General features: G+C 50.5%; 2 protein-coding genes and 1 non-coding gene across 4 annotated transcripts in view; 2 read left to right on the forward strand and 1 right to left on the reverse strand.

Annotated features, from left to right (window-relative positions):
* numb (NUMB endocytic adaptor protein) overlaps positions 1–25,062 on the forward strand; it is a 64,271-nt gene that overhangs the window by 5,994 nt on the left and 33,215 nt on the right. The gene's annotated exons all lie outside the window — the stretch shown is intronic.
* On the forward strand, positions 1,629–1,791 carry LOC117218372 (U1 spliceosomal RNA). Its single transcript, XR_004489763.2, has one exon. It is a non-coding gene; the product is annotated as a U1 spliceosomal RNA (small nuclear RNA).
* LOC117224962 (uncharacterized) lies at positions 5,695–24,454 on the reverse strand. The gene is made up of 11 exons (XM_076519432.1): positions 24,359–24,454; positions 23,588–23,842; positions 22,386–22,658; positions 22,023–22,221; positions 21,610–21,944; positions 20,704–21,465; positions 19,795–20,145; positions 18,310–18,660; positions 16,218–17,586; positions 8,659–9,035; positions 5,695–6,120 (listed from the first exon to the last, which is right to left on the reverse strand). Exons 1-11 carry the CDS (start codon positions 24,404–24,406, stop codon positions 5,695–5,697), a joined length of 4,746 nt encoding a protein of 1,581 aa, XP_076375547.1. The 5' UTR covers positions 24,407–24,454.

A 25,062-nucleotide genomic window follows, 5' to 3' on the forward strand; every position in this document is an offset into this window, starting at 1 on the left:
TTTTTTAATAGTACACCTTGAACACCACGTGTCCTTGGTATCTTCGCGTTACAGTTGATACACAAATAAGCACCGGGCTTTGGAGAAAAAGCTGCTGGACTCATAAATATTTGCGGAGCATCGAGCGTGTGCCACGTTCCTCGTTTCCTTCTTTCGCGCGACCGCGTATCTCGTCGCATCGTCGCATCGTTGCATCGCCTCATCGCCGCATATCGTTGCATATAATAATAGAGAATCGGACGAGAGTACTCGGGTTCAAATAAGTTATTCGAGGCGTGTTTTACCGTCGAAAGTTGTCGCGAATCTTTTCCTCAGAACTCTTTTCGGTTCAACCGTAGAGTAGCCTTCTTTACGGAGAAATGTGCATAATCGCAAAATCGCGAAATCATGCGATAGGAAACTCTGCGCTATTTTATATCAGTTTACTTCGTACAGATGAAATATTATAGTTGATTATGCGTAGATCTCGTAGAAAGATACCTGCATACATAAGATGTTATTTAAAACCTAGGGAGGGAAAGTTAAAGCACGCTCATGGATCACTGTTACAATGTATGCACAATGCACATTGTACGTACAGCAAGGAGCAAAAGTGTTCGCACACGTTTTAAAACGGTATTGTAACTTTTCTCAAACTGGTGTAAACGACTTGAATGTTTTTGTAAACGTTAGAGGGACTGGTTCACCGTACATCGACTAAAATGTAGAATAGAATAAGAATAGAATAGAATAAAATGTAGAATTTTTTTCCAGCATGCATGTACCAAATGCAATGAGAAGTACCAAATGCATTTCTTAAATTTTCATTATACACTCGGATAAAAAAGTGAAGAAACGAATCTTTTTACATTTTTCTATTCCAAGCGGTAGCAAAATTAAAAAAAAAAGTATCTTGGTCGTTGTACGGTGAACTAAGTCCCTCAAATATTTACAAAAAAATTTCATGTCATTTAGACCAGTTTGAAAAAGAGTTATACCGTTTCAGTAGGTGGTGGACACTTTTGCTTTTTACCGTATTCGCGTTGGACCGCGGAGCACTTCGGCTTTTATCTGGACAATCATAAATATTCACTCGATTTTTGTCGTATTTAAGGCTAAATCTACCGAGCCGGTCAAAATATCCGATTTTATATTTTTTATATTTTAAAGTTGTTGAAATTATAAAATGTTTTCGTAAGAAATGATTAAACGCACGCCCAGTCGCTTTTAGTGCTCGGTAGGTTCGGTGCTAATAAAATATTGAATTTTGTGTCATTTCTACAGGACAACGGAAATAGAGAATATATTCCACTTAGAAATAGAGTTTCTGTTTTATCGCTACCACTAGGGATCGACTGATTTTCATCAAACCGGTAATGGAAATAGGATTTTATGTATAGAGGTTTGCATCGATCGATGTTCATTTCGTTTCTTGGGCCATGATTATACGGTGAAGACAGTCGGTCGGCCGTTCTTGGCTAGAAAATCAATGAGTACACCGAACCGAGATTGTTTGTATACCGTGAACGTCGATCGTTTCGTCGATGATCGACGTTTGACCACCAGATGACATTCGGCCTCTAGGCGATTTCTCGCGAGAAAAAACGGATCGCGAACTAATAAAGATTCGCAGGAATGGTATCGAGCTATAACTTACTTGGCGCGGAGGACACCGTGATCACGAAGGCGGTTCCTTCTGGGCAAGGCCCTTCCATTGCACCAAGGCTGGGCTGAACCTTGCGAATACTCCTAATGTGGGTATGTCGAGCGCACAATTTTTGGTAGTCGGGACTTGCGTACGCGCTGTCCCGGATTCTGAAATAAAAACACATTTCTTAGGTCTCCTACAGCGCGATCGGATATAAACAATTGCCAGACTCGTTCCAGAATTTAACCTTCCTTCTTTATTCTCTCCATCTTGTTGCGTGTTTTGACTCGTACTAGATTTTATTTCCTTTCCTCCAACTTGGTAGATGGCTATTTATTTTATATTCGCAAACTATATATTATCGGTTAACCTCTCTCCAATTTAAAAGTCTTTTTAACCCCCTTGTTGGACATTATAATTATCGAATCATGCGAATAACTGGTTTCTGATTTTTCTTTTACAGTTTCTGATATTATAAATTGACATATATTACATATTAACATACATACATATATATATACATACATACATACATACATATTACATAAATTGACATATATTATAATGGAAATCGTACGAAGTTTGATTAAAATCTGATCTTGTCATTGTACTAAAACTGTCAATCATGCGAATAACTGGTTTCTGATTTTTCTTTTACAGTTCCTGATATTATAAAAATGTATCCATGAGAAATTGACATATATTATAATAGAACTCGTACGAAGTTTGAATAAAATCTGCTCTTGTCATTGTACTAAAACTGTCAATCATGCGAATAACTGGTTTCTGATTTTTCTTTTACGGTTCCTGATATTATAAAAATGAGTCCATGAGAAATTGACATATATTATAATAGAAATCGTACGAAGTTTGAATAAAATCTGATCTTGTCATTGTACTAAAACTGTCAATCATGCGAATAACTGGTTTCTGATTTTTCTTTTACAGTTCCTGATATTATAAAAATGTGTCCATGAGAAATTGACATATATTATAATAGAACTCGTACGAAGTTTGAATAAAATCTGCTCTTGTCATTGTACTAAAACTGTCAATCATGCGAATAACTGGTTTCTGATTTTTCTTTTACGGTTCCTGATATTATAAAAATGAGTCCATGAGAAATTGACATATATTATAATAGAACTCGTACGAAGTTTGAATAAAATCTGATCTTGTCATTGTACTCAAACTGTACACATTACTCTTGTTTAGAGATCGGTTTAGCGAATGTGTTTAGTGTTGGGATTAAAATAACACAAAATAATAAAGATTTGCTTCGTCGTGAAACAACGATTGACAATTTATTATTATACCTGTTTATTAATTTATTTAATAATAGTATATTCTATGACGTTTATTTATCTATATATTTTAAAGAGAATTTTGAAAAGAAACATATACTGCTCCATCTATCGATAATAAACACATTAACACGTTCCGTGCCACGTGTTCCATCGATGGTACACGCTTGCATGTTTACTTAGTGAACTGAACAAATTGTTTACAAGAAATTTAGAACCGAAGAATCAATTTCCACCACAAGAATGGGCGTTGATAAGTTTTTGTTACGTTGTTATGTGTACGAGAATTAATAATTGCACGTAATACATCAAGTTTTAGTAAAATATCAAAGTGTGAAGATTCGAGTAAAAAAAGCTCGGCACGGAACGTGTTAATAATTGTGCAACGCGTGGAAGAAATGTTTCAACTCGTGTACGAACACATTAATTTTCATACCCGTATCACGTTGTCTCTGCGCTACTGGTTGATCATAGTTGGAATTAGAATCCTATTCTTATGTCCCTTATAGATTCGAGCCACTCTTCCACCCACGGATTATCGCTTCCAAGCGTATCGAGTAGCTTTCAAAGTAGTCCTCGGTGTGTATTGGTACTCTAGAAATTTCAAATTTCTTATCACGATCTTGAGATAAAAGCACTGTCCTCCTTTCTCGCGAGCTCGATCGAAAATGCATGTCGTTGTCTAAGAAATTCCACGCGAGAGTGAATCGTGTTTCGCACGCGGAGATAGATGGCGCGGAATCAAATTCGTACACGCTTATCTTATCGGACAAGATTTTTGTAATTTATTTGCGTAAAATGACTTTTATTTGACGACACGAATTTCAGCTACTTTCATGCGAGTATTGTAATTCGCGTACAATGTAATTGTCTGTGTGAAAATTGAATTTGAACATAAAGAAATTATTATATTACTTCGTTGCGGGTAAATTGTTGGTAAAATTTTATGAAAAAAGCCTTGGTTGCGTGGATTAAGTTCGATCCAATGATCATCGGTTGTGCTTGTGGCTATAACCAAAACTTCCGAAAATAATCATGCTCGTTTAATTCGTCGGTAAGCAAAGTATAAAATGCTGGGAGAAAGAAATTTGATTTGAAGCTGACGTAGGAACCGGCGGTAGGATCTCGCATATCTTGCGGTTCCGCGGACTTGCGGTTTCGTTCCCGCACGTCTGCGCACTTCCTCGATGGTCTTGAAAAATGTCTGCTGACGGAAAAGGATAAACAAGATAATCCCATGAAAAAATAAACAAGTGCGTTTCACCGCTGTTTCGGACCTTAGGTTGCACAGCAAGTTATCTGTGCTCTCGGTGGAAGCCCATAGCCTTTTCGGATAACTTTGCAATTAAACGATACCGGAGAAATATTTGAGGATTGCCGGGCGAGGGATACATTGTCCGAGAGCACCGTGGAAGATGAATTTGTCGCCTCGCATGCCACTTGGCAACGAAAGCTTTTATCCCCGGAATTGGGGAACACTACTTGAGGAAACGCGTGTACCACGATCATCGGGGAAGGGACGTTAAAACGTAACAAACAATACCACTGTGGTTTTGTTCGATACAGCCTGGAATACGTTGTTTTCCGACTGTAAATCTACAATAACAGCGCGAATTCGTTGGTAAATACATTTCAGAATTCACGTTGAACGTATGTTGAACGATTTATTTTTGGAAGGCCTAAGACCATAAACTAAACTTGTAAAAGATGAACAAGACCATCGTCCCAACGGTACTACAGGGATTCGAGGCACTTTCCAGATTATTTTACTTAAAACGTGTATCAATTAAATCTGACAATTTACATGCCTCAAATAGCAATTCTTAACTACGAAATGTGGAAACGACAGAGCAGCGACAAATATACAGGGTGACCCAAAATTTTGATACTTCCGGGAAATGTGGGGTTTCTGATGTCATTTCAAGTAACTTTTTCCTTAGCGAGAATGCAATCCGCAGCTTTGTTTACGACTTTTTAACGAAAAACAGTGACCAATGAGAGACGAGCTCGGCTGGCGCAAAGCGGCCGAGCCAACAAGCGGACGAAGCCCAGTTCCGGTCATTGGCTCGACCGCCTCGCGTCAACTCAACTTGCCTCTCATTGGTCAATGATTTCCATTAACAACTCGTAAATCACGTCACCGATTGCAATTTCGCAGAGAAAAAATTATTTCAAATAACTTCAGCAACTTCTCATTTCCCGGAAACATCATAACTTTGGGACAACCTATATACAAATCAGTTGCTGCAAATGATGAAAGACGCATAAGATTCACTACCGCTAGAGTAATAAAGTAGGCCATGCTATATATGTCACATATATTGCATTTAATGTCTAATACCGTATAACTATTATTTGTATCTTTATCCTATAATATTATTCGGAAAAGTTAATTGTTCCACGTGTGGAATCAAGTACACATGAGTACCCGATCAGGCTTATAATATTTCCCAAGAATAATATTAATAAATGAACGCAAAATATGATACAATACATCTACGTATATTATTCTATTGGGAATACATGCATTATATACATATAATATTATTTTATCACGTAAAATAAATCACATATAGCTTTTAATATGCTGACTCCACTAACAATATCATTTAAACAGCGGACAACAAAAACGTATACAAAAATTAGTTTTAACATTTCCTAAAATTGACAATTAAATATCTGCAACTTACAATCTAATTCCCGTTCAATTTAGAATTGCATTATAAAGCACACTGTATTAGATTCACATTCACTGCGATAATATTAATAGCAACCATCTTCCTCCGACGATTCATCGCAATCATCCTCATTGGAATCACCGTCGTCATCGTCATCACCATCATCACAGTCGTCAGGTGGTCCGGATGGTGTTGGCGGGTTTCCAGTATTGCTGCTAGAGCTAGAACTTTCGGTAGTTCCACTAGGAGTTACGGTAGATGAAGATGAGGAACTTGCACTGTTTGTAGGCGCCACCGAAGATGTGGTTGTTTCATTAGAAGGAGTAGATTCTGATGGCGTCGGCGACCCTTCAGTAGGTCCAGATGGCGTAGGGGAGCCTTCAGAAGGTTCTGACGGTGTTGGGGTTCCTTCAGTAGGCTCTGATGGCTTGTGGGTTGTTGGACCTGATGGTGGGCCTGATGGTGAACCACCTGAACTGCCAGTGGGTACTGACGGCGATGGCGTCGGCGACTCTTCAGTAGGTCCAGATGGCGTAGGGGTGCCTTCAGAAGGTTCTGACGGTGTTGGGGTTCCTTCAGTAGGCTCTGATGGCTTGTGGGTTGTTGGACCTGATGGTGGGCCTGATGGTGAACCACCTGAACTGCCAGTTGGTACTGACGGCGATGGCGTCGGCGACTCTTCAGTAGGTCCAGATGGCGTAGGGGTGCCTTCAGAAGGTTCTGACGGTGTTGGGGTTACTTCAGTAGGCTCTGATGGCTTGTGGGTTGTTGGACCTGATGGTGGGCCTGATGGTGAACCACCTGAACTGCCAGTGGGTACTGACGGCGATGGCGTCGGCGACTCTTCAGTAGGTCCAGATGGCGTAGGGGTGCCTTCAGAAGGTTCTGACGGTGTTGGGGTTACTTCAGTAGGCTCTGATGGCTTGTGGGTTGTTGGACCTGATGGTGGGCCTGATGGTGAACCACCTGAACTGCCAGTGGGTACTGACGGCGATGGCGTCGGCGACTCTTCAGTAGGTCCAGATGGCGTAGGGGTGCCTTCAGAAGGTTCTGACGGTGTTGGGGTTACTTCAGTAGGCTCTGATGGCTTGTGGGTTGTTGGACCTGATGGTGGGCCTGATGGTGAACCACCTGAACTGCCAGTGGGTACTGACGGCGATGGCGTCGGCGACTCTTCAGTAGGTCCAGATGGCGTAGGGGTGCCTTCAGAAGGTTCTGACGGTGTTGGGGTTACTTCAGTAGGCTCTGATGGCTTGTGGGTTGTTGGACCTGATGGTGGGCCTGATGGTGAACCACCTGAACTGCCAGTGGGTACTGACGGCGATGGCGTCGGCGACTCTTCAGTAGGTCCAGATGGCGTAGGGGTGCCTTCAGAAGGTTCTGACGGTGTTGGGGTTACTTCAGTAGGCTCTGATGGCTTGTGGGTTGTTGGACCTGATGGTGGGCCTGATGGTGAACCACCTGAACTGCCAGTGGGTACTGACGGCGATGGCGTCGGCGACTCTTCAGTAGGTCCAGATGGCGTAGGGGTGCCTTCAGAAGGTTCTGACGGTGTTGGGGTTACTTCAGTAGGCTCTGATGGCTTGTGGGTTGTTGGACCTGATGGTGGGCCTGATGGTGAACCACCTGAACTGCCAGTGGGTACTGACGGCGATGGCGTCGGCGACTCTTCAGTAGGTCCAGATGGCGTAGGGGTGCCTTCAGAAGGTTCTGACGGTGTTGGGGTTACTTCAGTAGGCTCTGATGGCTTGTGGGTTGTTGGACCTGATGGTGGGCCTGATGGTGAACCACCTGAACTGCCAGTGGGTACTGACGGCGATGGCGTCGGCGACTCTTCAGTAGGTCCAGATGGCGTAGGGGTGCCTTCAGAAGGTTCTGACGGTGTTGGGGTTACTTCAGTAGGCTCTGATGGCTTGTGGGTTGTTGGACCTGATGGTGGGCCTGATGGTGAACCACCTGAACTGCCAGTGGGTACTGACGGCGATGGCGTCGGCGACTCTTCAGTAGGTCCAGATGGCGTAGGGGTGCCTTCAGAAGGTTCTGACGGTGTTGGGGTTACTTCAGTAGGCTCTGATGGCTTGTGGGTTGTTGGACCTGATGGTGGGCCTGATGGTGAACCACCTGAACTGCCAGTGGGTACTGACGGCGATGGCGTCGGCGACTCTTCAGTAGGTCCAGATGGCGTAGGGGTGCCTTCAGAAGGTTCTGACGGTGTTGGGGTTACTTCAGTAGGCTCTGATGGCTTGTGGGTTGTTGGACCTGATGGTGGGCCTGATGGTGAACCACCTGAACTGCCAGTGGGTACTGACGGCGATGGCGTCGGCGACTCTTCAGTAGGTCCAGATGGCGTAGGGGTGCCTTCAGAAGGTTCTGACGGTGTTGGGGTTACTTCAGTAGGCTCTGATGGCTTGTGGGTTGTTGGACCTGATGGTGGGCCTGATGGTGAACCACCTGAACTGCCAGTGGGTACTGACGGCGATGGCGTCGGCGACTCTTCAGTAGGTCCAGATGGCGTAGGGGTGCCTTCAGAAGGTTCTGACGGTGTTGGGGTTACTTCAGTAGGCTCTGATGGCTTGTGGGTTGTTGGACCTGATGGTGGGCCTGATGGTGAACCACCTGAACTGCCAGTGGGTACTGACGGCGATGGCGTCGGCGACTCTTCAGTAGGTCCAGATGGCGTAGGGGTGCCTTCAGAAGGTTCTGACGGTGTTGGGGTTACTTCAGTAGGCTCTGATGGCTTGTGGGTTGTTGGACCTGATGGTGGGCCTGATGGTGAACCACCTGAACTGCCAGTGGGTACTGACGGCGATGGCGTCGGCGACTCTTCAGTAGGTCCAGATGGCGTAGGGGTGCCTTCAGAAGGTTCTGACGGTGTTGGGGTTACTTCAGTAGGCTCTGATGGCTTGTGGGTTGTTGGACCTGATGGTGGGCCTGATGGTGAACCACCTGAACTGCCAGTGGGTACTGACGGCGATGGCGTCGGCGACTCTTCAGTAGGTCCAGATGGCGTAGGGGTGCCTTCAGAAGGTTCTGACGGTGTTGGGGTTACTTCAGTAGGCTCTGATGGCTTGTGGGTTGTTGGACCTGATGGTGGGCCTGATGGTGAACCACCTGAACTGCCAGTGGGTACTGACGGCGATGGCGTCGGCGACTCTTCAGTAGGTCCAGATGGCGTAGGGGTGCCTTCAGAAGGTTCTGACGGTGTTGGGGTTCCTTCAGTAGGCTCTGATGGCTTGTGGGTTGTTGGACCTGATGGTGGGCCTGATGGTGAACCACCTGAACTGCCAGTGGGTACTGACGGCGATGGCGTCGGCGACTCTTCAGTAGGTCCAGATGGCGTAGGGGTGCCTTCAGAAGGTTCTGACGGTGTTGGGGTTACTTCAGTAGGCTCTGATGGCTTGTGGGTTGTTGGACCTGATGGTGGGCCTGATGGTGAACCACCTGAACTGCCAGTGGGTACTGACGGCGATGGCGTCGGCGACTCTTCAGTAGGTCCAGATGGCGTAGGGGTGCCTTCAGAAGGTTCTGACGGTGTTGGGGTTACTTCAGTAGGCTCTGATGGCTTGTGGGTTGTTGGACCTGATGGTGGGCCTGATGGTGAACCACCTGAACTGCCAGTGGGTACTGACGGCGATGGCGTCGGCGACTCTTCAGTAGGTCCAGATGGCGTAGGGGTGCCTTCAGAAGGTTCTGACGGTGTTGGGGTTACTTCAGTAGGCTCTGATGGCTTGTGGGTTGTTGGACCTGATGGTGGGCCTGATGGTGAACCACCTGAACTGCCAGTGGGTACTGACGGCGATGGCGTCGGCGACTCTTCAGTAGGTCCAGATGGCGTAGGGGTGCCTTCAGAAGGTTCTGACGGTGTTGGGGTTACTTCAGTAGGCTCTGATGGCTTGTGGGTTGTTGGACCTGATGGTGGGCCTGATGGTGAACCACCTGAACTGCCAGTGGGTACTGACGGCGATGGCGTCGGCGACTCTTCAGTAGGTCCAGATGGCGTAGGGGTGCCTTCAGAAGGTTCTGACGGTGTTGGGGTTACTTCAGTAGGCTCTGATGGCTTGTGGGTTGTTGGACCTGATGGTGGGCCTGATGGTGAACCACCTGAACTGCCAGTGGGTACTGACGGCGATGGCGTCGGCGACTCTTCAGTAGGTCCAGATGGCGTAGGGGTGCCTTCAGAAGGTTCTGACGGTGTTGGGGTTACTTCAGTAGGCTCTGATGGCTTGTGGGTTGTTGGACCTGATGGTGGGCCTGATGGTGAACCACCTGAACTGCCAGTGGGTACTGACGGCGATGGCGTCGGCGACTCTTCAGTAGGTCCAGATGGCGTAGGGGTGCCTTCAGAAGGTTCTGACGGTGTTGGGGTTACTTCAGTAGGCTCTGATGGCTTGTGGGTTGTTGGACCTGATGGTGGGCCTGATGGTGAACCACCTGAACTGCCAGTGGGTACTGACGGCGATGGCGTCGGCGACTCTTCAGTAGGTCCAGATGGCGTAGGGGTGCCTTCAGAAGGTTCTGACGGTGTTGGGGTTACTTCAGTAGGCTCTGATGGCTTGTGGGTTGTTGGACCTGATGGTGGGCCTGATGGTGAACCACCTGAACTGCCAGTGGGTACTGACGGCGATGGCGTCGGCGACTCTTCAGTAGGTCCAGATGGCGTAGGGGTGCCTTCAGAAGGTTCTGACGGTGTTGGGGTTACTTCAGTAGGCTCTGATGGCTTGTGGGTTGTTGGACCTGATGGTGGGCCTGATGGTGAACCACCTGAACTGCCAGTGGGTACTGACGGCGATGGCGTCGGCGACTCTTCAGTAGGTCCAGATGGCGTAGGGGTGCCTTCAGAAGGTTCTGACGGTGTTGGGGTTACTTCAGTAGGCTCTGATGGCTTGTGGGTTGTTGGACCTGATGGTGGGCCTGATGGTGAACCACCTGAACTGCCAGTGGGTACTGACGGCGATGGCGTCGGCGACTCTTCAGTAGGTCCAGATGGCGTAGGGGTGCCTTCAGAAGGTTCTGACGGTGTTGGGGTTACTTCAGTAGGCTCTGATGGCTTGTGGGTTGTTGGACCTGATGGTGGGCCTGATGGTGAACCACCTGAACTGCCAGTGGGTACTGACGGCGATGGCGTCGGCGACTCTTCAGTAGGTCCAGATGGCGTAGGGGTGCCTTCAGAAGGTTCTGACGGTGTTGGGGTTACTTCAGTAGGCTCTGATGGCTTGTGGGTTGTTGGACCTGATGGTGGGCCTGATGGTGAACCACCTGAACTGCCAGTGGGTACTGACGGCGATGGCGTCGGCGACTCTTCAGTAGGTCCAGATGGCGTAGGGGTGCCTTCAGAAGGTTCTGACGGTGTTGGGGTTACTTCAGTAGGCTCTGATGGCTTGTGGGTTGTTGGACCTGATGGTGGGCCTGATGGTGAACCACCTGAACTGCCAGTGGGTACTGACGGCGATGGCGTCGGCGACTCTTCAGTAGGTCCAGATGGCGTAGGGGTGCCTTCAGAAGGTTCTGACGGTGTTGGGGTTACTTCAGTAGGCTCTGATGGCTTGTGGGTTGTTGGACCTGATGGTGGGCCTGATGGTGAACCACCTGAACTGCCAGTGGGTACTGACGGCGATGGCGTCGGCGACTCTTCAGTAGGTCCAGATGGCGTAGGGGTGCCTTCAGAAGGTTCTGACGGTGTTGGGGTTACTTCAGTAGGCTCTGATGGCTTGTGGGTTGTTGGACCTGATGGTGGGCCTGATGGTGAACCACCTGAACTGCCAGTGGGTACTGACGGCGATGGCGTCGGCGACTCTTCAGTAGGTCCAGATGGCGTAGGGGTGCCTTCAGAAGGTTCTGACGGTGTTGGGGTTACTTCAGTAGGCTCTGATGGCTTGTGGGTTGTTGGACCTGATGGTGGGCCTGATGGTGAACCACCTGAACTGCCAGTGGGTACTGACGGCGATGGCGTCGGCGACTCTTCAGTAGGTCCAGATGGCGTAGGGGTGCCTTCAGAAGGTTCTGACGGTGTTGGGGTTACTTCAGTAGGCTCTGATGGCTTGTGGGTTGTTGGACCTGATGGTGGGCCTGATGGTGAACCACCTGAACTGCCAGTGGGTACTGACGGCGATGGCGTCGGCGACTCTTCAGTAGGTCCAGATGGCGTAGGGGTGCCTTCAGAAGGTTCTGACGGTGTTGGGGTTACTTCAGTAGGCTCTGATGGCTTGTGGGTTGTTGGACCTGATGGTGGGCCTGATGGTGAACCACCTGAACTGCCAGTGGGTACTGACGGCGATGGCGTCGGCGACTCTTCAGTAGGTCCAGATGGCGTAGGGGTGCCTTCAGAAGGTTCTGACGGTGTTGGGGTTACTTCAGTAGGCTCTGATGGCTTGTGGGTTGTTGGACCTGATGGTGGGCCTGATGGTGAACCACCTGAACTGCCAGTGGGTACTGACGGCGATGGCGTCGGCGACTCTTCAGTAGGTCCAGATGGCGTAGGGGTGCCTTCAGAAGGTTCTGACGGTGTTGGGGTTACTTCAGTAGGCTCTGATGGCTTGTGGGTTGTTGGACCTGATGGTGGGCCTGATGGTGAACCACCTGAACTGCCAGTGGGTACTGACGGCGATGGCGTCGGCGACTCTTCAGTAGGTCCAGATGGCGTAGGGGTGCCTTCAGAAGGTTCTGACGGTGTTGGGGTTACTTCAGTAGGCTCTGATGGCTTGTGGGTTGTTGGACCTGATGGTGGGCCTGATGGTGAACCACCTGAACTGCCAGTGGGTACTGACGGCGATGGCGTCGGCGACTCTTCAGTAGGTCCAGATGGCGTAGGGGTGCCTTCAGAAGGTTCTGACGGTGTTGGGGTTACTTCAGTAGGCTCTGATGGCTTGTGGGTTGTTGGACCTGATGGTGGGCCTGATGGTGAACCACCTGAACTGCCAGTGGGTACTGACGGCGATGGCGTCGGCGACTCTTCAGTAGGTCCAGATGGCGTAGGGGTGCCTTCAGAAGGTTCTGACGGTGTTGGGGTTACTTCAGTAGGCTCTGATGGCTTGTGGGTTGTTGGACCTGATGGTGGGCCTGATGGTGAACCACCTGAACTGCCAGTGGGTACTGACGGCGATGGCGTCGGCGACTCTTCAGTAGGTCCAGATGGCGTAGGGGTGCCTTCAGAAGGTTCTGACGGTGTTGGGGTTACTTCAGTAGGCTCTGATGGCTTGTGGGTTGTTGGACCTGATGGTGGGCCTGATGGTGAACCACCTGAACTGCCAGTGGGTACTGACGGCGATGGCGTCGGCGACTCTTCAGTAGGTCCAGATGGCGTAGGGGTGCCTTCAGAAGGTTCTGACGGTGTTGGGGTTACTTCAGTAGGCTCTGATGGCTTGTGGGTTGTTGGACCTGATGGTGGGCCTGATGGTGAACCACCTGAACTGCCAGTGGGTACTGACGGCGATGGCGTCGGCGACTCTTCAGTAGGTCCAGATGGCGTAGGGGTGCCTTCAGAAGGTTCTGACGGTGTTGGGGTTACTTCAGTAGGCTCTGATGGCTTGTGGGTTGTTGGACCTGATGGTGGGCCTGATGGTGAACCACCTGAACTGCCAGTGGGTACTGACGGCGATGGCGTCGGCGACTCTTCAGTAGGTCCAGATGGCGTAGGGGTGCCTTCAGAAGGTTCTGACGGTGTTGGGGTTACTTCAGTAGGCTCTGATGGCTTGTGGGTTGTTGGACCTGATGGTGGGCCTGATGGTGAACCACCTGAACTGCCAGTGGGTACTGACGGCGATGGCGTCGGCGACTCTTCAGTAGGTCCAGATGGCGTAGGGGTGCCTTCAGAAGGTTCTGACGGTGTTGGGGTTACTTCAGTAGGCTCTGATGGCTTGTGGGTTGTTGGACCTGATGGTGGGCCTGATGGTGAACCACCTGAACTGCCAGTGGGTACTGACGGCGATGGCGTCGGCGACTCTTCAGTAGGTCCAGATGGCGTAGGGGTGCCTTCAGAAGGTTCTGACGGTGTTGGGGTTACTTCAGTAGGCTCTGATGGCTTGTGGGTTGTTGGACCTGATGGTGGGCCTGATGGTGAACCACCTGAACTGCCAGTGGGTACTGACGGCGATGGCGTCGGCGACTCTTCAGTAGGTCCAGATGGCGTAGGGGTGCCTTCAGAAGGTTCTGACGGTGTTGGGGTTACTTCAGTAGGCTCTGATGGCTTGTGGGTTGTTGGACCTGATGGTGGGCCTGATGGTGAACCACCTGAACTGCCAGTGGGTACTGACGGCGATGGCGTCGGCGACTCTTCAGTAGGTCCAGATGGCGTAGGGGTGCCTTCAGAAGGTTCTGACGGTGTTGGGGTTACTTCAGTAGGCTCTGATGGCTTGTGGGTTGTTGGACCTGATGGTGGGCCTGATGGTGAACCACCTGAACTGCCAGTGGGTACTGACGGCGATGGCGTCGGCGACTCTTCAGTAGGTCCAGATGGCGTAGGGGTGCCTTCAGAAGGTTCTGACGGTGTTGGGGTTACTTCAGTAGGCTCTGATGGCTTGTGGGTTGTTGGACCTGATGGTGGGCCTGATGGTGAACCACCTGAACTGCCAGTGGGTACTGACGGCGATGGCGTCGGCGACTCTTCAGTAGGTCCAGATGGCGTAGGGGTGCCTTCAGAAGGTTCTGACGGTGTTGGGGTTACTTCAGTAGGCTCTGATGGCTTGTGGGTTGTTGGACCTGATGGTGGGCCTGATGGTGAACCACCTGAACTGCCAGTGGGTACTGACGGCGATGGCGTCGGCGACTCTTCAGTAGGTCCAGATGGCGTAGGGGTGCCTTCAGAAGGTTCTGACGGTGTTGGGGTTACTTCAGTAGGCTCTGATGGCTTGTGGGTTGTTGGACCTGATGGTGGGCCTGATGGTGAACCACCTGAACTGCCAGTGGGTACTGACGGCGATGGCGTCGGCGACTCTTCAGTAGGTCCAGATGGCGTAGGGGTGCCTTCAGAAGGTTCTGACGGTGTTGGGGTTACTTCAGTAGGCTCTGATGGCTTGTGGGTTGTTGGACCTGATGGTGGGCCTGATGGTGAACCACCTGAACTGCCAGTGGGTACTGACGGCGATGGCGTCGGCGACTCTTCAGTAGGTCCAGATGGCGTAGGGGTGCCTTCAGAAGGTTCTGACGGTGTTGGGGTTACTTCAGTAGGCTCTGATGGCTTGTGGGTTGTTGGACCTGATGGTGGGCCTGATGGTGAACCACCTGAACTGCCAGTGGGTACTGACGGCGATGGCGTCGGCGACTCTTCAGTAGGTCCAGATGGCGTAGGGGTGCCTTCAGAAGGTTCTGACGGTGTTGGGGTTACTTCAGTAGGCTCTGATGGCTTGTGGGTTGTTGGACCTGATGGTGGGCCTGATGGTGAACCACCTGAACTGCCAGTGGGTACTGACGGCGATGGCGTCGGCGACTCTTCAGTAGGTCCAGATGGCGTAGGGGTGCCTTCAGAAGGTTCTGACGGTGTTGGGGTTACTTCAGTAGGCTCTGATGGCTTGTGGGTTGTTGGACCTGATGGTGGGCCTGATGGTGAACCACCTGAACTGCCAGTGGGTACTGACGGCGATGGCGTCGGCGACTCTTCAGTAGGTCCAGATGGCGTAGGGGTGCCTTCAGAAGGTTCTGACGGTGTTGGGGTTACTTCAGTAGGCTCTGATGGCTTGTGGGTTGTTGGACCTGATGGTGGGCCTGATGGTGAACCACCTGAACTGCCAGTGGGTACTGACGGCGATGGCGTCGGCGACTCTTCAGTAGGTCCAGATGGCGTAGGGGTGCCTTCAGAAGGTTCTGACGGTGTTGGGGTTACTTCAGTAGGCTCTGATGGCTTGTGGGTTGTTGGACCTGATGGTGGGCCTGATGGTGAACCACCTGAACTGCCAGTGGGTACTGACGGCGATGGCGTCGGCGACTCTTCAGTAGGTCCAGATGGCGTAGGGGTGCCTTCAGAAGGTTCTGACGGTGTTGGGGTTACTTCAGTAGGCTCTGATGGCTTGTGGGTTGTTGGACCTGATGGTGGGCCTGATGGTGAACCACCTGAACTGCCAGTGGGTACTGACGGCGATGGCGTCGGCGACTCTTCAGTAGGTCCAGATGGCGTAGGGGTGCCTTCAGAAGGTTCTGACGGTGTTGGGGTTACTTCAGTAGGCTCTGATGGCTTGTGGGTTGTTGGACCTGATGGTGGGCCTGATGGTGAACCACCTGAACTGCCAGTGGGTACTGACGGCGATGGCGTCGGCGACTCTTCAGTAGGTCCAGATGGCGTAGGGGTGCCTTCAGAAGGTTCTGACGGTGTTGGGGTTACTTCAGTAGGCTCTGATGGCTTGTGGGTTGTTGGACCTGATGGTGGGCCTGATGGTGAACCACCTGAACTGCCAGTGGGTACTGACGGCGATGGCGTCGGCGACTCTTCAGTAGGTCCAGATGGCGTAGGGGTGCCTTCAGAAGGTTCTGACGGTGTTGGGGTTACTTCAGTAGGCTCTGATGGCTTGTGGGTTGTTGGACCTGATGGTGGGCCTGATGGTGAACCACCTGAACTGCCAGTGGGTACTGACGGCGATGGCGTCGGCGACTCTTCAGTAGGTCCAGATGGCGTAGGGGTGCCTTCAGAAGGTTCTGACGGTGTTGGGGTTACTTCAGTAGGCTCTGATGGCTTGTGGGTTGTTGGACCTGATGGTGGGCCTGATGGTGAACCACCTGAACTGCCAGTGGGTACTGACGGCGATGGCGTCGGCGACTCTTCAGTAGGTCCAGATGGCGTAGGGGTGCCTTCAGAAGGTTCTGACGGTGTTGGGGTTCCTTCAGTAGGCTCTGATGGCTTGTGGGTTGTTGGACCTGATGGTGGGCCTGATGGTGAACCACCTGAACTGCCAGTTGGTACTGACGGCGATGGCGTCGGCGACACTTCAGTAGGTCCAGATGGCGTAGGGGTGCCTTCGGAAGGTTCTGCCGGTGTTGGGGTTCCTTCAGTAGGCTCTGATGGCTTGTGGGTTGTTGGACCTGATGGTGGGCCTGATGGTGAACCACCTGAACTGCCAGTGGGTACTGACGGCGATGGCGTCGGCGACTCTTCAGTAGGTCCAGATGGCGTAGGGGTGCCTTCAGAAGGTTCTGACGGTGTTGGGGTTCCTTCAGTAGGCTCTGATGGCTTGTGGGTTGTTGGACCTGATGGTGGGCCTGATGGTGAACCACCTGAACTGCCAGTGGGTACTGACGGCGATGGCGTCGGCGACTCTTCAGTAGGTCCAGATGGCGTAGGGGTGCCTTCAGAAGGTTCTGACGGTGTTGGGGTTCCTTCAGTAGGCTCTGATGGCTTGTGGGTTGTTGGACCTGATGGTGGGCCTGATGGTGAACCACCTGAACTGCCAGTGGGTACTGACGGCGATGGCGTCGGCGACTCTTCAGTAGGTCCAGATGGCGTAGGGGTGCCTTCAGAAGGTTCTGACGGTGTTGGGGTTCCTTCAGTAGGCTCTGATGGCTTGTGGGTTGTTGGACCTGATGGTGGGCCTGATGGTGAACCACCTGAACTGCCAGTGGGTACTGACGGCGATGGCGTCGGCGACTCTTCAGTAGGTCCAGATGGCGTAGGGTTGCCTTCGGAAGGTTCTGACGGTGTTGGGGTTCCTTCAGTAGGCTCTGATGGCTTGTGGGTTGTTGGACCTGATGGTGGGCCTGATGGTGAACCACCTGAACTGCCAGTGGGTACTGACGGCGATGGCGTCGGCGACTCTTCAGTAGGTCCAGATGGCGTAGGGGTGCCTTCAGAAGGTTCTGACGGTGTTGGGGTTCCTTCAGTAGGCTCTGATGGCTTGTGGGTTGTTGGACCTGATGGTGGGCCTGATGGTGAACCACCTGAACTGCCAGTGGGTACTGACGGCGATGGCGTCGGCGACTCTTCAGTAGGTCCAGATGGCGTAGGGGTGCCTTCAGAAGGTTCTGACGGTGTTGGGGTTACTTCAGTAGGCTCTGATGGCTTGTGGGTTGTTGGACCTGATGGTGGGCCTGATGGTGAACCACCTGAACTGCCAGTGGGTACTGACGGCGATGGCGTCGGCGACTCTTCAGTAGGTCCAGATGGCGTAGGGGTGCCTTCAGAAGGTTCTGACGGTGTTGGGGTTCCTTCAGTAGGCTCTGATGGCTTGTGGGTTGTTGGACCTGATGGTGGGCCTGATGGTGAACCACCTGAACTGCCAGTGGGTACTGACGGCGATGGCGTCGGCGACTCTTCAGTAGGTCCAGATGGCGTAGGGGTGCCTTCAGAAGGTTCTGACGGTGTTGGGGTTCCTTCAGTAGGCTCTGATGGCTTGTGGGTTGTTGGACCTGATGGTGGGCCTGATGGTGAACCACCTGAACTGCCAGTGGGTACTGACGGCGATGGCGTCGGCGACTCTTCAGTAGGTCCAGATGGCGTAGGGGTGCCTTCAGAAGGTTCTGACGGTGTTGGGGTTACTTCAGTAGGCTCTGATGGCTTGTGGGTTGTTGGACCTGATGGTGGGCCTGATGGTGAACCACCTGAACTGCCAGTGGGTACTGACGGCGATGGCGTCGGCGACTCTTCAGTAGGTCCAGATGGCGTAGGGGTGCCTTCAGAAGGTTCTGACGGTGTTGGGGTTCCTTCAGTAGGCTCTGATGGCTTGTGGGTTGTTGGACCTGATGGTGGGCCTGATGGTGAACCACCTGAACTGCCAGTGGGTACTGACGGCGATGGCGTCGGCGACTCTTCAGTAGGTCCAGATGGCGTAGGGGTGCCTTCGGAAGGTTCTGCCGGTGTTGGGGTTCCTTCAGTAGGCTCTGATGGCTTGTGGGTTGTTGGACCTGATGGTGGGCCTGATGGTGAACCACCTGAACTGCCAGTGGGTACTGACGGCGATGGCGTCGGCGACTCTTCAGTAGGTCCAGATGGCGTAGGGGTGCCTTCAGAAGGTTCTGACGGTGTTGGTGTTCCTTCAGTAGGCTCTGATGGCTTGTGGGTTGTTGGACCTGATGGTGGGCCTGATGGTGATCCACCTGAACTGCCAGTGGGTACTGACGGCGATGGCGTCGGCGACTCTTCAGTAGGTCCAGATGGCGTAGGGGTGCCTTCAGAAGGTTCTGACGGTGTTGGGGTTACTTCAGTAGGCTCTGATGGCTTGTGGGTTGTTGGACCTGATGGTGGGCCTGATGGTGAACCACCTGAACTGCCAGTGGGTACTGACGGCGATGGCGTCGGCGACTCTTCAGTAGGTCCAGATGGCGTAGGGGTGCCTTCAGAAGGTTCTGACGGTGTTGGGGTTCCTTCAGTAGGCTCTGATGGCTTGTGGGTTGTTGGACCTGATGGTGGGCCTGATGGTGATCCACCTGAACTGCCAGTGGGTACTGACGGCGATGGCGTCGGCGACTCTTCAGTAGGTCCAGATGGCGTAGGGGTGCCTTCAGAAGGTTCTGACGGTGTTGGGGTTACTTCAGTAGGCTCTGATGGCTTGTGGGTTGTTGGACCTGATGGTGGGCCTGATGGTGAACCACCTGAACTGCCAGTGGGTACTGACGGCGATGGCGTTGGCGACTCTTCAGTAGGTCCAGATGGCGTAGGGGTGCCTTCAGAAGGTTCTGACGGTGTTGGGGTTACTTCAGTAGGCTCTGATGGCTTGTGGGTTGTTGGACCTGATGGTGGGCCTGATGGTGAACCACCTGAACTGCCAGTGGGTACTGACGGCGATGGCGTCGGCGACTCTTCAGTAGGTCCAGATGGCGTAGGGGTGCCTTCAGAAGGTTCTGACGGTGTTGGGGTTACTTCAGTAGGCTCTGATGGCTTGTGGGTTGTTGGACCTGATGGTGGGCCTGATGGTGAACCACCTGAACTGCCAGTGGGTACTGACGGCGATGGCGTCGGCGACTCTTCAGTAGGTCCAGATGGCGTAGGGGTGCCTTCAGAAGGTTCTGACGGTGTTGGGGTTCCTTCAGTAGGCTCTGATGGCTTGTGGGTTGTTGGACCTGATGGTGGGCCTGATGGTGAACCACCTGAACTGCCAGTGGGTACTGACGGCGATGGCGTCGGCGACTCTTCAGTAGGTCCAGATGGCGTAGGGGTGCCTTCAGAAGGTTCTGACGGTGTTGGGGTTCCTTCAGTAGGCTCTGATGGCTTGTGGGTTGTTGGACCTGATGGTGGGCCTGATGGTGAACCACCTGAACTGCCAGTGGGTACTGACGGCGATGGCGTCGGCGACTCTTCAGTAGGTCCAGATGGCGTAGGGGTGCCTTCGGAAGGTTCTGCCGGTGTTGGGGTTTCTTCAGTAGGCTCTGATGGCTTGTGGGTTGTTGGACCTGATGGTGGGCCTGATGGTGAACCACCTGAACTGCCAGTGGGTACTGACGGCGATGGCGTCGGCGACTCTTCAGTAGGTCCAGATGGCGTAGGGGTGCCTTCAGAAGGTTCTGACGGTGTTGGTGTTCCTTCAGTAGGCTCTGATGGCTTGTGGGTTGTTGGACCTGATGCTGGGCCTGATGGTGATCCACCTGAACTGCCAGTGGGTACTGACGGCGATGGCGTCGGCGACTCTTCAGTAGGTCCAGATGGCGTAGGGGTGCCTTCAGAAGGTTCTGACGGTGTTGGGGTTACTTCAGTAGGCTCTGATGGCTTGTGGGTTGTTGGACCTGATGGTGGGCCTGATGGTGAACCACCTGAACTGCCAGTGGGTACTGACGGCGATGGCGTCGGCGACTCTTCAGTAGGTCCAGATGGCGTAGGGGTGCCTTCAGAAGGTTCTGACGGTGTTGGGGTTCCTTCAGTAGGCTCTGATGGCTTGTGGGTTGTTGGACCTGATGGTGGGCCTGATGGTGATCCACCTGAACTGCCAGTGGGTACTGACGGCGATGGCGTCGGCGACTCTTCAGTAGGTCCAGATGGCGTAGGGGTGCCTTCAGAAGGTTCTGACGGTGTTGGGGTTACTTCAGTAGGCTCTGATGGCTTGTGGGTTGTTGGACCTGATGGTGGGCCTGATGGTGAACCACCTGAACTGCCAGTGGGTACTGACGGCGATGGCGTCGGCGACTCTTCAGTAGGTCCAGATGGCGTAGGGGTGCCTTCAGAAGGTTCTGACGGTGTTGGGGTTACTTCAGTAGGCTCTGATGGCTTGTGGGTTGTTGGACCTGATGGTGGGCCTGATGGTGAACCACCTGAACTGCCAGTGGGTACTGACGGCGATGGCGTCGGCGACTCTTCAGTAGGTCCAGATGGCGTAGGGGTGCCTTCAGAAGGTTCTGACGGTGTTGGGGTTCCTTCAGTAGGCTCTGATGGCTTGTGGGTTGTTGGACCTGATGGTGGGCCTGATGGTGAACCACCTGAACTGCCAGTGGGTACTGACGGCGATGGCGTTGGCGACTCTTCAGTAGGTCCAGATGGCGTAGGGGTGCCTTCAGAAGGTTCTGACGGTGTTGGGGTTCCTTCAGTAGGCTCTGATGGCTTGTGGGTTGTTGGACCTGATGGTGGGCCTGATGGTGAACCACCTGAACTGCCAGTGGGTACTGACGGCGATGGCGTCGGCGACTCTTCAGTAGGTCCAGATGGCGTAGGGGTGCCTTCAGAAGGTTCTGACGGTGTTGGGGTTACTTCAGTAGGCTCTGATGGCTTGTGGGTTGTTGGACCTGATGGTGGGCCTGATGGTGAACCACCTGAACTGCCAGTGGGTACTGACGGCGATGGCGTAGGCGACTCTTCAGTAGGTCCAGATGGCGTAGGGGTGCCTTCAGAAGGTTCTGACGGTGTTGGGGTTACTTCAGTAGGCTCTGATGGCTTGTGGGTTGTTGGACCTGATGGTGGGCCTGATGGTGAACCACCTGAACTGCCAGTGGGTACTGACGGCGATGGCGTCGGCGACTCTTCAGTAGGTCCAGATGGCGTAGGGGTGCCTTCAGAAGGTTCTGACGGTGTTGGGGTTACTTCAGTAGGCTCTGATGGCTTGTGGGTTGTTGGACCTGATGGTGGGCCTGATGGTGAACCACCTGAACTGCCAGTGGGTACTGACGGCGATGGCGTCGGCGACTCTTCAGTAGGTCCAGATGGCGTAGGGGTGCCTTCAGAAGGTTCTGACGGTGTTGGGGTTACTTCAGTAGGCTCTGATGGCTTGTGGGTTGTTGGACCTGATGGTGGGCCTGATGGTGAACCACCTGAACTGCCAGTGGGTACTGACGGCGATGGCGTCGGCGACTCTGCAGTAGGTCCAGATGGTGTAGGGGAGCCTTCAGAAGGTTCTGACGGCGTTGGGGATCCTTCAGTAGGTTCTGATGGCTTAGTCTGTCTCATAGTAGAGGATTTCGTTGATGGATGATGTGTCATCGATGTGGGCGGTTTAGTTCCTGTGTAAAATTTTAGTTCGTTATTTTTCTTTCTTTTTTCGCAAGGGAGTTATTTTTGTTTTGATGTGTTAAACCTACCGTGATGGCAATCTCCGATACAAATTTCTATTGCTCTTAAAATTTCGGCTACTAGTCTTATGAATTTTGGTAGTAGTTCGATTACGGAACATTTTGTTATTGTAGCTTTTTCTTGGATTAGTAATTCTATGAGGTCTCGGATATCCTTCACCACAACATATACTTCTTCTCTTTGCAGTCGTTGCGCATCAAGGAGTACCTGAATGTTGTTTTGTAGTTTGTACATTGTATATTTCACGTTCATTAAGGATTAGTTTAAATGTATCGCTTGTCCGGTATCTTTTGACGTTTTGTATATTTGTCGCAATTGTTTAGTAAATCTGTCGTATTATTATTTTATTTTTATTCAAATGGCATACTCACTGTTTTCAAGCATATCTGGAATTCAAATATATTTTTTCCGGTGCATTGGGCTGCCCTTATGTTAATATTGTCAAGTTTGAGAAGGAATTCGTCCGTTCGGTTCATAATTCTGTCAACTACTTCTGCTGTCTTGTTTATTTCTTCCGACACGCAGTTTATGACTTTGTCAATGATTTCCAGTGCAGCGCGTCTTATTTTTTCTATGTCAATAAGACATTTAAGGATATCTTTACCGCGTGCTCTTCTCTTCCAGTTATAAATCTTCATGTTTACCTAAAAAGAAGAATAAAGTATCTTTCTGTAAGGGTCTAGTCGATTCAGTAGGTCAAAATTGCCCTTAGAGGTTTTTTAATGAGTTTTATACGGTTCGATAACTGAGCAGGAAAAACTCATCTGTGCAAAATTTCAATCCTGCAACTTGTCCGCGAGGGTAGTTAGAGGGTAAATTATATTTGGGCGCTTTTTTGCCCGTTTCTCCCTTCGGTAACTTACTAAAATTTTGAAAATAATGTGCCTTATTTCGGACATCAAACCGCATATTATAGAATTTTTTTAGATATTTCGGTTGCAAGCGATACTTATGGAGAATGGAAAACCAAAAAGAAGATCGGAAAATTGAAGATATCTCTAAGACAAAATTAATTCCCTGATAAGGTACTGTCGCAAGCAGTGCGCTCAATTTTTCTCAAATTTATCGTAGAACTGCGATATTGTAAAAAAATAAAAAATAAAAATGTTCGTCGACGTTTTTGCTGTGAGGAAGATCTCGTTGGGTTTACCATAAGTATAGATTACGTAATTTTAAACGTTATTATATTGAAGCAAGCAATTTTTTATCCTGGAAAATGCGATTTTTAATGTCTAATAATAAAAACTTTTAAAAAGTCACCGAAAGGGTGAAATGGGCGGAAAAGCGCCTAAATCTTATTTACTCTGTAACTATCCTCACGGACAAGTTATAGGATTAAAATTTTGCATAGAAGAGTTTTTCTTGATCAGCTTTCGGACGGTATAGTACTCATTAAAAAAAACCTGTATGGACAATTTTGACCATCTTAATCGGCTAGATCCTTTCAGCGATAAGGCGCATTATTGCGCGAAAGCCTATACAATGCGTGGACGATAAGTATTATTTTGTTCACGATCTTAATAATTTCAAATACCGCGTGAATCTGATCGACAAATGATTTAGTTTACTTTACCACTTCCAATATGCCATTGATTTTTGCAACGGCATCTTCGTTCATGCGACTAGCGATCTTCCGCGCGTCTTCGTAATGGAAAACGGCAAGATTATTGGATTCGTGTACCATATCCTTTAAACTGTCGACGACCAACTTGATTTGTCCGGCGACTCCAAATCTATCTTGAACAGCTTCTCCTCCTCCTCCTCCTCCTGCTCCTCCTCCTCCTCCTCCTCCATCGTAGTCTCCGTCCGGCAGGGGAATAACATTGCCCTACGCGGTATAAAACAGAGAATTGAATTGTCGAATAAGAAAGACTACGAACAGTTACAAACGGTACACTTTACAACGCGTTGCGTTATTTGAAATGATTCGAAGAATGGAACTACTCTGTGTGATCGTTATACAACTTGTCGTCTCTCTTTGGTCAAAAAGCTTTCCCCTGATTTTCAATCGATATGAACACGTTTCTTTTCGGGTCTGTCTGCAAAGTGCTCAACGTATGAAATCTATTCGATCACCGAGTGCAATCGTGGGCGAAAATTCTCGTCGATTCTCAATTTTGACGAAGCGGTTTATCGCAAAACGAAATCAAAGTATCGACAATTGGTTGTTCACTCGAAATTCGTCCGGCGCGGGTTGTAATCGAATAACCGTCACTGTCCCTCCGATGATCGATATTATCCGGTATTCCACCGATTTTGAAAGGTTCGATCGAATCCCTGGATCTTCCGGTGGATGGATGACCGCGGGCACTAATCGGAACGATAGAACCATTGTCCCACTTACACTGGTTGCGGCAACGAAGAGACAAAGGACGAGCGCGATTCTCGTCATCTTTGGCCCCGTACTCGTAGCTCGCCGGGAAAAGACACAGGTGCTGATAAAACTGCATTCACATTTATATGTGAAACGAAATCTCGAGAAAAAAAAACTGATTCGGCTGCTATGTCGGGAGGTTTCAGTTATTCAAATATGCGCGTAATTTTCTACACCTGTGTCAATGCGGAGTCGCGGCTAATTAATACCGCGAACGCTTGCGACGCGTTCATCATTAACACGTTATCAGTAGATTTGTTTCGATTCTGCTCCGGTTTACGTTGGTAATTTCGAGAACATGTATTTCGAAAAGTCATTTCGCACGCGTTTATCCCTCTTTCACTCGACTTCACGGGGTTAAATATAAAAATACACGTCTTTGTTGATCAGGCTTATCCGTTTTTTTTGGTTTTATCGTTGAATTTTTTAAGCCGCGATGGCGCATCATCGATCGCGTTAATTACAAAGTATTCGCGGAGTCGGTTCTTGTTTGCATCGCGCAATCAGTTGCTCGAACAAACACTTTCGAACCTGTTTTGGTTGATTTCATTTACTGCCTAAATAAATCGCTAATTAAAATGTCGCACTGTTTGCTCGGAACTTTTACGTTCTCGTGGCTGAGCCTCAATGAATCTTCGCGTTGAGAATGACTAGACAGTAGCAAATTGCGACAT

The sequence above is a fragment of the Megalopta genalis genome, chromosome 2, assembly GCF_051020955.1.
Source record: "Megalopta genalis isolate 19385.01 chromosome 2, iyMegGena1_principal, whole genome shotgun sequence".
NCBI lineage: Eukaryota > Metazoa > Arthropoda > Insecta > Hymenoptera > Halictidae > Megalopta > Megalopta genalis.